Source organism: Morone saxatilis, unplaced genomic scaffold (assembly GCF_004916995.1).
Source record: "Morone saxatilis isolate NCDOM2014 unplaced genomic scaffold, NCSU_SB_2.0 Contig19, whole genome shotgun sequence".
Lineage (NCBI taxonomy): Eukaryota > Metazoa > Chordata > Actinopteri > Moronidae > Morone > Morone saxatilis.
Window position 1 is genome coordinate 20,157,095 of NW_023339751.1, and position 14,093 is coordinate 20,171,187.

The window sequence follows — 14,093 nt, forward strand, 5'->3', positions numbered from 1 at the left end:
GGGTCGTGTCCTTAAATGTCCTTATTTGCCTCTTGATCCTCTGAATCATTACACACATGCTCACACTCTAAACCATGTTCTCTTGTTTACTGGACTCTTCAGGCACCAAAACGGCCAATATCAGATTTTGCATTTGGAGGCAGAGACACGTTACTGCTTTCTGCCTGTTTGTCATTGACTGTTAGTGACTGAATATTGTTCCAATATTCAATTAATGAATCTACACTCTCGCCCACTCTCCTCTTTCTTCTGTAGTTGTCTTTGTCAACATAAAAAAATCTAATTCCAATTGTGTATTTTTAACCCAGTACATATTTTTTGGGTTGTTTTTCATGGTTTGAGCTGGGCCTCATAATTCTAATGAAGGACAATCATACAGCATACAATGTGATTCTTCTCAACAAAAGTGTGCTTCCAACTTTGTGTGAACAGTTTGGAGAAGGCCCTTTCAAATTTCAGCATAACAATTTGTAGTGGTTGGCGATACCACAAATTTTGGTTTCAATTCAACACCAAGTAACACCAGTGCCTGAATGAATAGCATTAATTTCAATTCTGATATGTGTTATAATTTAAAGTGTCTTATGTTTTATTATGTAGTGGAGAGCCATGTGTCATGAATTATTAAGAGGGGAAAGCATCGCTAATATGCTACTTCTAAATGCATTTCCATTATGGATGCATGATAATTATCGGGACAGATGAATTATCGACCTGTAATGGGAAATGTATATTATTCTAAATTATCTGAACAATTAAATTAGAGCAGTTCAGTTAATATTCATAATAATTTATTTTACATTATTATGCAAAACGATTGATAGGCATTATGTTCTTTGAAAGCCAAAGTATGTATTTAATGAGCTTCTTAGTACTTAGTAGTTGAACATTTAAAGAATCAGAGAATTCTGTTTGTTGTTGTTGTGTTAACAGTAGTGATAGGTTAGCTCAGAGCTATGGAATATTAAATCATCCATATTTTCTCGCTACATCTGCACCCTCAGGTAAACACTACATGTGATGAACATCCTTTTAGAATACAGAAATTTGAAGTTATCAGTTATCTTATCAGTATCGGCCATGAGAAGCAGGTCATTTTTTGTTATTGTTTCGCCTGAAAATATATGGTGCATATTAATTTTCACTACCACCAAATTATTAGGTAAAGATCCCATTGATAGTATCAGTACCCAAAACCTGAATTAGTATCAGTAGTACCAGAGAGAACCTAAAGAGAGGAAGCCCATTTCCCAGTTTGGTGTGGAAGATTTTCACTGGCTTGCACAGAGCCCTGACCTCAACACCAATGCTGACTGCAAGCCAGGCCTTATCGTCCAATATCGGTGCCAAATCTCACTAATGCTGACCAAGAGCAAATCCCTGCAGCCAGATTCCAAAATCTAATGGAGCCAGAAGAGTGGAGGCTGTTATAGCAGCAGATTAATGCCCATGGTTTAGAGAATCAGAGGGTGTAATGTTTGGTGTCCACATACTTTTGACAATGTAGTGTATATTCAAAAGTGGCCTCATTTGACCGAAATCCTGGTTTGGTTTGATTCACCCTCCACTAAATCACCCACTCTCTTTCCCTTTTCTCCCACTGGCTCTTTATTCTCTCTTTCTTCCCTCCTTCCTCTTCTTCTCTTTTCATTTCTCTCCATCTCTCCCACTCTCTTTCTTTCTTTCTTTCTTTCTACCTCTCCCTGTCGCTCCTGCTCTCCCTCTCTTATCCCTCCCCCATCTGTGGGAAGCTGCCGTTGTGCGCATGTCGCCGATGAGTCAATTTGTGGAGGCAGTGCACGCACGCACACACACACGCACACACACACTCACACTCACACACACACACGTATCCTGTCTCCCACGAAGGCATCTGTTTCAGTCTGTCTCTCTGTGAGATGCAGCACCAACAGAGGAGAGAGGGGGAGACAAAAAGGCAGGCAGAAGAGAGGAGGGAGGGATAAGAAAAGAGAGGAGAGAGGAAGGAGATACAGAGCAGAGAGAAATAGGAGAGAGAAGACTGAAATTAAGTGAACAGAGAGAAAGGGAAGACAAGTGCAGCAAAGACAGGGCAAAACCTGAGGAGGAGAGGATGCTGCTGCATCTGAGCGTCTCTGCCTGACTTCTGAGGAGTTTGGGCTCGGACATGACAGAGATGCAGCATCCAAGTGTCTGAGTCTGAGCATCTCCAGTTTGTGTGTGTGAGAGTGTGTTAATGTGTGTGAAGCCATGGCGAGCGCTCAGCCAGGGGTCCATGCATTGAAACTCCAGCCTCCCTCTGTGTCTCACACACTGAGGAACGGAAGCAACTTCATTAAATGGGACGAGGTAAGGAGACTCATTTTCCTTTAGTATTTAAGCCAAAGATTTTTTTTTATTATTTTTAGCTTTTTAAAATTATGTAATTTTTCGGGTTTACTTTTGTGATATATACATATATTTAGTCAGAGTCAGAATCTTGTCATTATTATGCCCAGTTTAATCAAATCCATTTCAGTTGAATTGGAGTGAGAGTAAAGGAGGAGGAAGAGGAGGAAATGTGCCATGTTGTCAGATGTGTTTACTATTCATTTGTTGAATGAGCTTTGGCAGTAAGTACCTGTGGATTAGACACCAGCAAAATAGAGAGGAGTGTGTGTGTGTGTGTGTGTGTGTGTGTGTGTGAGTGAAATGCTATTGTCGTCAGTTTCTTTTTTGCCACCTGTTGGTATGAAATCCATTACTATGCATTTACTGTTCTGCTAGTGTGCATTTGAATGTGTATACAACGCATACATGCAGAAATTTTCCAATGCTGCCACGTGCACAGTCAAACATATAATTGTAGGCATTTGTGGAAATGTGTGTGTTTATGTGCATAAGGGTGTGTGTGTGGTGTGTGTGTGTGTGTGTGTGTGTGCTGGTATGCTGGTATGCTGAAGTACGGGCACTGACTATGAGAAACGTGCTGTCCGGTTGCCATGGTAACTGGCATGGTTACCACCACCTAAACCGATCTGATGTGTGCAAGAAAGAATACATGTTTGTTTGGTTGTGTGTGTGTGTGTGTGTGTGTGTGTCTGTGTGTGTGTATATCAATGTATTGAGCCATACGATATCATGAATCCTACTCATGGTAGAGCTAATCAAATATACTGTTGAATCCATTCACCATGATTGAACCTTGTGTGTGTGTGTGTGTGTGTGTTTTTTGATATTTGAATTTCTCCAACATGTAGAGCTGAGCTTTATGAAAAATAGAATTGGTTGCTATGCCAACGAGTGACAACCAGGAATCTAGTTAACCATCTTCTGAGCTTTTTCTTCTAGTTTTGCTTCTTTTGAATGTAGGCTGCACTGTTGTGAGGAAAGCAGCTCAGACAGCAGAATATTTGACCTTTTCCAACCACATGCAAAGAAATATACACAACTTTATAAGCACCGACATGTATACAAATATCTTAGCGGACTGTGTCCCACAAGAGATCCAGGATGCCAGGGATAAAAACTCAACTAAATCTGGTCACTTTACCTTATGTTAAATGTGCACCTTTTGTGCTTTACACAGTCTGTGACCTTTTGATTTCTAAATAATCACAATACAGTTCATTGTTAACTCCAGAGTATAGAAACAGCATTTTACATGGAAGGACATGGTCTTTCTGCATTTGTCCCCTCCAGTTGGTTGTTTGTTCCAACAACAAATTTAATGTTCATGTTCAGTTCCAAAATCAGGAAGTAGATTCTTATTGCTTACCGTTAAAAATGTGGAGGTCGCAGGTATTCACCTTCGACAGTGGAGACCCGGGCTCGCATCCTGTCTTTCTTCAGTAGTCAGCATTGCTTTCTGTTAATTATGACAATCTTGACATTACCTTAACTACACCTCAGCAGTTATTAATTTGTCATGATAAAGTTTCCATAACCGTAATCAGTTTTTGTCATTTAGATATGAAGTCTTAATGTGTTTAATTTAAATGTAGTATCATTGTATCAGTCCATATGCTGGAGCGTAATTAATCTGAGGCTGAGTAGTGAAACAACTCAAAAAATAGGACCTCTGATGCTTCATCACCGTTGAATATGTGGAACGTTTCAGATATCAGTACGCAGCACTCTTTTCAGCATTAATCCCATTTTTATTTGCTTTATTCTGTGTGTCTGTCTCCTTCCTGGGGCCCGTTCTATAGTGTAATGTTTATTGTGATTGCAGTATTGATTCTACAGCTACAGCAAGTTTCTGAATTTAGTTATATTTGATCTATTGCATGATGCCTTGTTGACTCTTAATCTTTGACTCTAGACATCTCATTTTGAACCATCTGAAAGCTGGAAGCCATTTGATTCTGAATAAAATGTTAATAGTTTCCACTCGTATTAAGGAAATTAAGCCACTTCTATACAACCTCCATTGAAACCACTGAAAGAGAACATTGGTTTAAATGTATGTAGTTGAATTCTGTTAAAACATGCATCTTTGCTAAACTGTGTGTGTGTGTGTGTGTGTGTGTGTGTGTATTTGTTGTTTAAAATTGCCATAACCACATTCATTCTTGCCTTCTTGTCATCACTTCACTGTGAATCCAATTTGGCTGCAAGCTTAAAGCAACTCCCCTTATTGACTGTCATATTCGCTGCCAAGATTTGGATGAAATAATTTTAGGAATCGCACAGCTTATACTAGATTTAATAATAATAACTTGTACAAAGACTTTTCAAACAGCAAAACATCAGGACAGCTGCACTGCCTGATTCCACCTGCAACCAATTACAAACTGTCATGGTGGGTTACTATGGCAACTGAGACAATAGTTGGATGTCATGACAACGAAGCAAACTTTAGTCTGTAAAATGTAAGAGTTACACAGTGTCAGAATAGGCCCATTGTTCACTCACTCAATGCTCCCTGTTTGATGAGCACATTAAAGTTGACTCTGGTGTGAGCAGGAAAATGAGATTCTGGACATTTATGAATCATCATTGTTCACCACCACTGACAGGTGTAGCGTTGCACAATAGTCATTTCTACTAAAATGACAGCAACAAGTGAACAGTGATGAAGTATTACTTTCTTTGGGCACTCGTGCTTTTGTCATATTGTGGGGATTTTTGAGTGCATTATGTAGTGCAGAAAATGTTCGCTATTTGAGAGCTGTTTTAGATTAGATAGATTTTTTAATGTTTTTTCAGACTGCTTTCACTGGTTACACCTGTCTTTCTTCTTTAGGATCTGTCTACAGTAACTCCAGTGACTCTACACGTTGATTCACATGGATTTTACCTCTACTGGACCGACCAAAACAAGGTTGAGCGCATATGCTGGCCTGAATCGCCTCTAGGCCTATATTGTTTATTAGGCAGAAGATGATGAACAAATGTAGCCTCATGCTAAAAAAACCTCATCAATATTCATTCTTTTATTGGGTCACAGTTCTGACTTACATATTACTAATTACTAATCTGCTAACATTACATATTAGTTGAAATATTTATTTTACTTATACCCTCTTATTTCATATAGCCTACTCTATTTTGAATGTGAATAGGCCAAATATTCTCAAATGTTCCTGTAGTGGCATAATAATTCAGATCTTTTAATAAAAGTGCTAATACTCGGTGTAAAAAAACTCCCACATTGAAAGTGTTACACAAGTAAAAGTCTGTAAGTATAATCAGGAAAATGGAAGATAATTAATAAGTACAATATTTCCCTCTGATATTTAGACTTGAGTACATGTACTTTGATGAACATTTCACCACTGCCGTTTTGATATTTAAACTAATTACATATTAGTTGAAATATACCAGAGCCATGGTCATTAGTTCCTTCCAACAGTTGTAGCACTGTTATGCTAATGCTAACTCTCACTGGTGAAACGGAGCTAACCATGGATTGTCTGACTACAAACAACCTTTAAAAATGGACGTGCTTCTCTTTTTTGTTCCTGTGGTAAGTGGCTCTGGAAAAAAATGCTCTAATGCAACACAGGATACCCTGATATAGAGTAAGTAACAGCAGGACAGTGCAGGTCACAATGCCAACATCCTTCTCTTATACAATGTCAGCTTTTTATGTACGAGTATTATTCCTTACACGATTAATCGAGTGAATTGTTACTGAGAAAGCAGTTTCACACATCAGACTTGATAATTATTTTCAGGACATTTGTTTATTTTTGGGACATTTGACTTAAATTATAAATATACAAGAACTATAGCACAATGAAAGACAGCAGGGACAACTGATGAGGAACTGCAAAGAGCAAGCATATAGACAACATGTGATCACTGATTGTCATAAACAAGCACACACACACACACACACACACACACACTTTCTCTCTGGGTGGGCTTAAATCCTTAGCAGGAAACAGGATGAAGCATTTACCTTCCAGATACCAGCTGACTGTGTGTGTGTGTGTGTGTTTGTGTGTGTTTTCTTTAGGAGACAGAGTTGTTAGACCTGACCCTCGTAAAAGATGTCAGAACGGGGAGAAGCACCAAAACACCCAAGGTACTTTATATTTCGCCCTTTATGTGTCAGGTATCTCATGTTTGCACCTCGCCCCTTAGAGAACTCTTTGCTCCTGCATCTATGTGACCTCTCTGTGACCTTTCACCCAATGGTTGCTACCCTTACATCGAACAGCCGCCGTTCTAATTGTTGTTGTCGGCTGTGAGATGTTCTACTTTTATTTCTATTTTTCTACTATCATGTTGTGTTTAATGCGTTTATGTCCTGTCATTGTGTTTTGTCTTCCTACTTCTGGAAACCTATTTGTGTATGTTGCTTGAAAAATGCTATATCAGTGACAAAGAATATATATTATATAATCCAGAATATATATTATATAATCCATTCATCCACCACTTTTTGTCACCCAGAAATTAATGTTCATATTTTAACATAAGCTCCTTAAAAGCTGGGGCATTCCTGGGGCAAGTCTCTGCAGTTTGGGTAGAGGAGGGAATTAACCTTTATTGTGATCACACTCAAATAAAGACTACATTAAGAAAACTTGAAGGTCAAACAGGAAACTGCAATGGATTATATGTGTGTACACATTTTATTCAGTTTTGAAGAAATTGAATTTGTTGAAATTTGGTCCATTAATAAGAGTGATATATGAAGGCAGGCTCAGAATAAGACTAATTTATGACTAATTTAACACTATATTTTTATTTTTTGTGATGATGTCTGGTCCATTAATTATGTTACACTGATCAAATGTGCCTGAGATTTTTTTTTGTACAATCATGACTAAATAAATATTGTGTATTGAGCATAATGGATGGGGCAGGGCCAATCGTACGTGCACTCCAAAGCCCAACACATTGGCAGTTTGCAGGGGATCTGTAGAGTTTCCGCATGAACTGGCACATGCCACTTGTGCCAACTTGAACTGACAGCTTCGACAGCCAAGAAACAAAATACCATCTACCATTTTTATGGTAAACAGCGTATCTTTTAGTTGCCTTCTCCTGCCTGAGTTCAAATAGAAAAAATCAATGTACTGTCTTTGCCAACAAGCTGTCAAGTTAAAGTTTGGCCCATGTGATAGTTACACAGATACTAAGCAGTTTAAGAGGTTTTGTATGTTGAACCACCAGATATTTTACAGGTTTTTAGGAGTTTAGAATAAGAAGCATTACCACAGCTGGTACCACACCATTGCCACTTCATAACATGCCGTACACTGGCATGGCCTGTTACAAATATATAATTTCACATTGGATGTAAACTTTGATAATCTGTGGGACATACTGTATAACACTCACCACCATAAGAGCAGGACAATTTATCAATAAGCAGATGCTTATTTTTGATAAATGAGAAGCCCTCGCCTCATCCGTCTCCTCTGTGCTGCTCCAGCGTGGCTCTGTTTCAGCTGACAGCTTTTGGTCTGTGTCGTCCAATAGGAGGCCAAGCTGCGGGAGCTGCTCGATGTGGGAAACCTGGTTGGCCGGCTTGAGAACCGCATGGTTACCGTGGTTACGGCTTCAGACCTTGTAAACGTCAACCAGCTCAACTTCATTGCTTCACAGGAGGACGAAGCTAAGGTACTGAACTCACTACAGTGATAATATTAGGGACTGAGCTGATGGTGATGATGATGATGATGATGATGATGATGATGATGATGATGTTGGAGTATCTGATTTCGGTAGGAATGGTGTGAGGAACTGTTTTCCCTGTCTTCCAACCTGCTGAGCAACAATCTTAACAGAGACCACGCTCTGTTGAAAGCGTGAGTGTACACACACACACACACACACTCACACACAATATAATATGCAGAAACGCATGTCTTTCTTATTGTCGACAAATCCCAGGAAGACCAAAACCATTCTGCTAACAAATATTGTGTGATTGTGTGTTTCCAAAGCCTGGTGTATTTTATTCCTTCAGAGTTCCACTGTTGTCCAGAATGTATTAAAACCACCTCAGTGAGCCACACTGTTGCACTGACTGATATGATCTCTTATTACCATGAACACACACACTGCAGTTTATTTTGAGCCCACCTACACCATCCTGCTGCCATAAATACTCACCAGAGCATCAGATGTGTGGTAATCCGCCGCTGAAAATAGTCCCCACCAAATGCGCTATTTTCGTATTTCGTATTTACCGTATGTTACTACTTTGGTAAAATCAGCATTTTGCTAAATTAGATTGACTATTTTCACTTTTTTTTTTTTTCACTACATTATGTATGTAGTTCTGTTTCAGATCTGTGTCTCTGTGATCTGAATAATTCAGATCTGTTTGTTACCTCCATCCAAAAATAAAATAACCAATACTAAGTACAAATATTTCTTCAGATGTCTATAAAAGACATTATTCAGTGTTTTTGCAACAAGGACACCCCACAGACCTCCATTTTATAAAGGGAGAGTTTCTGCTCAAGACTTCCAATGTCGATGAAATGATAATTATTCTCATATTATTCAATTGAAATTCAAAAAAATATTCACTGTTACCAGAATATCAAATTCTTCCTCATTTTGCTCGGTAATCGACTTGTGTGCACTTTGTGATATACAGCTCTGAACCTTCTTACTCTCTTTGTTTCAGGTACGTCAGGTTAACTCTCCAGCCGAACGCAGAGGGCAGAATTCCTGTCAAGAAGTGAGTTCCTGCTTCTTATTACCATCCTAATATTTAATCAATGGTTCTGTCTGCGTGTTAACTTTGAGGCACGTGTTACTGTAGATGGTTGAGGATGTGAGAAAATAGCCCGACGAAATCTGCAGAGACATGCACAAACTCAAACTTTGCTCTTTCCTGTCCCTTGCTTCCAAAAATACACTTAATTCCATGTGCACTTGGGAAAGCAAAAACAGGGACAGGATTCATGAAGGTGCTTAATTCAGCACTGACCTGGTAATCAACCACTGCCAGAGCATGAGATGGATTATACAGTTATGAAGGAAAGCTGTATTTCAGAAGCAAACCTTGAGCAGAATTAAGGTCAGTTGATATATCTTGGAAGTAAAGGAGGGAAGAGGGGAAGTTTTAAGGAAAGAAAGGTTTAGGCAATGTTAACTCAGGACAATTCACACTGTTACCATAACCAGGAGGTTTGGGATAGGTAAGGGGATATTTTGGGATCGTGATAAAGTACGTTTCAAGTTTGAGGAGTTAGAGGAGGACATTTGGGGGAGTTAATTAGAGGGAGCGAGACTGGAGGAGATATTTTAAGGAGTTAAACTGTAGGTTTTGGTTTGGTGACATGTTGTGGTTAAGGTTGAGCTGATAATGTTGTGTGATTTCATTGTCTATTGCAGCATTGTTCGACTGTTTTCATCAGACAGAAAGAGAGTAGAGAATGCCCTGGAGAACTGCAGACTGCCCTACAGCCGGGTAAACAGAAACAAATAAAGTTTGTATTATTATTAGTGGCAGTAAACTGTAGATATACATGAGAGTTTATAGCTTAACCGATTAGAGTATGCCATGGATGCATGCNNNACACACAGTCTTTTTCAACTGTATCCTTCTTCTTTTTTTCATTTTCTGTTTGCTGTTGAGGCTTTTATCTGATGCTTTTTGTCCAGAATGACTCACAGTGCACGGAGGGGTGAAATGAGCTCAAATATCTGGGTCATCAAGTCTTGAAACAACCAGTGACAAGAAAAAAATTTAAGAGTCGAATTCTCTGCTCACACTGAATCTCACATTGGATATTCCTGTGAGCACAGAAAGATCCGTATTAGTGGAGAAGAGTCTGGGAAATGAAGCAAAGATAAGGAGAAATGGATGATTATTTTTAAGGTTTAAAAAACTTTCTGACAGCAAGTAGAAAGGGGATGCTGGAAGTTGAGACACTGTCTTCGACAAGTTAAAAATATGTGGTTATGTCAATGTCTTGTATATATTCAACAGGGTGACAGTATCAAACTGGAGGACTTTACACTAGAAGTTTACAAGAGCTTTTTGGACTTTCTGTGTCCTCGTCCTGAGCTTAACAACATCTTCAAACAGCAGTAAGTATTCAGAAAACCCTTCACCTTATTTGAGCTCAGCTTTATTGCTTGTTAATGCTGAACAAGCTACAAAATAAGCTTTTTTTAAATGTGTTATTTCCCTTAGGCCAATTTTTTTGGTATGTGAAGAATGATGAATAATGATTCATCATCTGTCCCACTTGTACACAGTGTCAGATTTAAGAGAGAGGCTGTATCTTTACCTTGAACAGTATTAACTCGCTTATCCTCATTAAATTCAACGTCAGGCTGCAAGTACAATGGTAATTAGTATCAATATTGATTAATCAATCGATTCTTTTCAATTCATCAGTCTATAAAAGGTTGTAAAATGCAGACAAATACCCATGACAGACACAGAGGTAATTTTTAATCTTCCACTTAATCATTTTGTTTGAACAACAGTAAGAAAACACAAAGGAATTCAGTTTATGATTATGTGAAATAGAAAAAAGCTAATTAATAATTGCAGCAACTGATTGTTTCAGCTGTAATTCAGTTTTCCTCAAGGGCGATGAAATAGGTCTGTTTATTTGATAAACAATGTATATCAGCTTTGGAAAAGTTAATTTCCACTAATCTCTGTACATGTAGCTTAATTAAAGACTGCGTCAGTGCTTGTGTGAAGATAGCATGTGAAACATGTGGACATATTGAAGGATAACAAAGGATCATGAGGGATATTTGGAGGATCTGTAGACACAAAACTTCAGCCCTGACCCTGCTCTGTTCTGTAGAGGAGGGGATGATGGGACGCTGTCAGTCGATCAGATGACGGAGTTCATTAACAACAAGCAGAGAGACCCTAGGCTGAATGAAATCCTCTACCCGCCTCTTCGTCCTGTACAGACGAACGCTCTGATGGAGAGGTACCAACATGACCAGGCACAGCTGAAGCAAGGTACACACACACACGCACACAGGGGTCTGGTTCACTGAGGACACTCGCTTCATTGTATATTCATAAATAGCTACTCAGCAGCATTTGTTAGCAAGATCTATTTTTGTATCTGTACATGGACGTGGTACCAAAACACTCTTCTAACCCACGCATATACCCACAGAGAATACAGTAAACTGCTAAAATAAGCATTTAAGGTGCTCACACTTGTGTTGGATGCTATAAAAAGAAAATGTGGCACCTACCTAGAATCCACCACCACATCTTGCACGATTTGCTATCCATCAGATATACTAGATAGATGTATATATATATATATATAGTATATAGTCCAAATGAAGCTGTTATGTTAGTCAGACATTGCTAGAAATGACTTTGCAACAAATGCAGTGCAGGAAATACTTTGTAGTGTTAATGTAGACAATTAAATTGTGTATCAGGACTCACTATATTTAAAAAAAAAAAAAAAACAACCTCCCTTTTGAAATGTTTCCATTAAGCTTGAGTGTCCAGAATAACCACTTCATTGCTCATTTGTGAAAACATGTAGCAAAGCCATAAGTATTGTGATGTTTTTATCCCTACTATGGTTTTATTTGCCTAAATAAAATGTGCTCATATACATTGATTAAGGAAGGCAGTGTTGTCTAGACATTAGGACGTGTTGGGTTTTATTCAGCCTTTGTGTCAACTTTAATAGGCTACATTTTCAGCTCTCAAACATTAGAAAACCAACAAGATGTTAAGAAGAAGGACGCTCTGCGGACTGTAAAATATTTATACCTAAGAAATACCACAAAGATGAATTTGCTCTCTCTGAGACTTTTATGTTTTTTTTTTGATGGAATGAGTTTCTTACTTTTATTTCCTTATAATGTGTCATGTTTGTGTGTGTGCGTGTGTGTGTGTCATGTAGGGGTCATCTCTTTACAGGCATTCTCCACTTATCTGTCCAGTGAAGAGAATGGAGTCATCCCACCGGAGAAACTGGATCAGTCTGAAGACATGAGCTTCCCCCTCTCTCACTACTTCATCAACTCATCACATAATACATACCTGACAGGTACACACACACTGACCATTCTAAAGTTAATTACCAGTAATGGATCCGTTCATTTGCATCAAAAGATTGATGCACTCAATGGCTGTATAATAGTAGGAGGAAAGAGAGCACACGTTTCTATAGAAAACAACAACAAACTCAAGGATTATGTTTGCTGTTGACACCCATCGACGAGTATAAGAACATGAACTGTGGGTAAACAACAGTCTGCACTGATTCTAGTGCTTGTTTATTTATTCACTTCATAGCAGACAAGAAGAGCAGAGAAGGTAAATTACAATGAAGGGCACATATTTGAAATTTCTATTTGTTGTGACTCCAACACCTCCAACATCTCTTAACAAGAAGACAGTTTCAATTCTGTGAACAAAGCAGAATGTCAGGGGAACACAAAGCTCCACTCTGTGAGCCATTATAGTTCTTCAGAGTGGCACTGAACTCAGAAACATCTCAGAAAATCTCCTCACTGCCATTAAACACCTCAAGTGCAGTAGAGTAAAAAAAGGATCTCACTGGTATGTAAATCAGTATCTGACCTGAAAAGGACCCATGACTTTGTTACCAGAAACAGAGATGGGCCTAGAAAGTGAGGTTTCTATTGCATTGTATTCCATTATTCTCTTCACAAGCTTTAATTGAGACATCCAGCATAAAAGGGTCGATCATCGTTGTCAGTGTGGACAAGAGGTAGCTGTATTTTTTAACCTGTCATAATATCTTATTTCGTTTCTTGTCCTCGTGTTTTAGCGGGCCAGCTGGCAGGGAGCTCTTCAGTAGAGATGTATAGACAGGTTCTTCTGGCTGGATGCCGCTGTGTGGAATTAGATGTGTGGAAAGGACGAACTGCTGAGGAGGAACCCGTCATCACACACGGGTTCACTATGACTTCAGAAATCTGTTTTAAGGTGTGTATGCAGTATCACGAGTCCCTTACAGGTAATCTGTAGGCATGTTCATAGTGCAGCTTGACAGAATGTACGTCTGTGTACCAGATTAGCAATTCCATGTCCATTGAACACGTTTTGAAGACCATTTAGGTGAAATTGCTCACATTGTTGTTTCTGTGACTATCTCAAAATGTTGCTGCCAGACTGGCAATAAGAAAGAGTGAATTGAATCAGATGCATTCTCCTCACATTGGTTTCTCAATAGTTTGAGAGCTGATCATAAAATGTTACTTTTTGATGGGCTTTCTGGTGCCAGATGGGGTTATTTCTTGCACGAATTCTCCATCTCTCTTCCCTTATTTCATCTCTTTCCTGTCAATTCTAATAGAGACATAAAATGCCCCAAAATTGTATAATCTCTCTAGAATTAACTGTGTTATATAAATATTTAGCTAACACAAAAACATCTCAGGAATAATCTTACGATTTTTTTTTGTTTTGTTTTTTTTCCAGGAAGTGATTGAAGCTATTGCAGAATGCGCCTTCAAGACCTCACCTTTCCCTGTCATACTGTCCTTTGAAAACCACGTGGACTCGTGAGAATTACTTCCATTATTTATATATTGATTAATGTGTAAATCTATCTATCTATCTAACTATCTATCTATCTATCTATCTATCTATCAGTTTGAGCCACATTAGCTTGTCTGTTGGATCAGACCACACGGGCCAGCCTTCACTCCCCACATACATCAATGAGCCTTGGCTGCCC

At 38.7% G+C, this 14,093-nt stretch overlaps 1 protein-coding gene across 1 annotated transcript in view; it reads left to right on the forward strand.

Annotated features, from left to right (window-relative positions):
- Positions 1–1,989: 1,989 nt before the first annotated feature.
- The window catches only part of LOC118329391 (1-phosphatidylinositol 4,5-bisphosphate phosphodiesterase beta-1), a gene marked incomplete in the record, with an annotated part of 24,372 nt that continues 12,268 nt past the window's right edge, over positions 1,990–14,093 (forward strand). Inside the window, 12 exon segments of the mRNA XM_035663547.1 lie at positions 1,990–2,328; positions 5,207–5,284; positions 6,425–6,493; positions 7,900–8,040; positions 8,149–8,228; positions 9,059–9,112; positions 9,772–9,847; positions 10,370–10,470; positions 11,208–11,371; positions 12,288–12,434; positions 13,182–13,339; positions 13,835–13,917. Of these exon segments, the coding sequence (XP_035519440.1) occupies positions 2,230–2,328; positions 5,207–5,284; positions 6,425–6,493; positions 7,900–8,040; positions 8,149–8,228; positions 9,059–9,112; positions 9,772–9,847; positions 10,370–10,470; positions 11,208–11,371; positions 12,288–12,434; positions 13,182–13,339; positions 13,835–13,917 (1,250 nt within the window).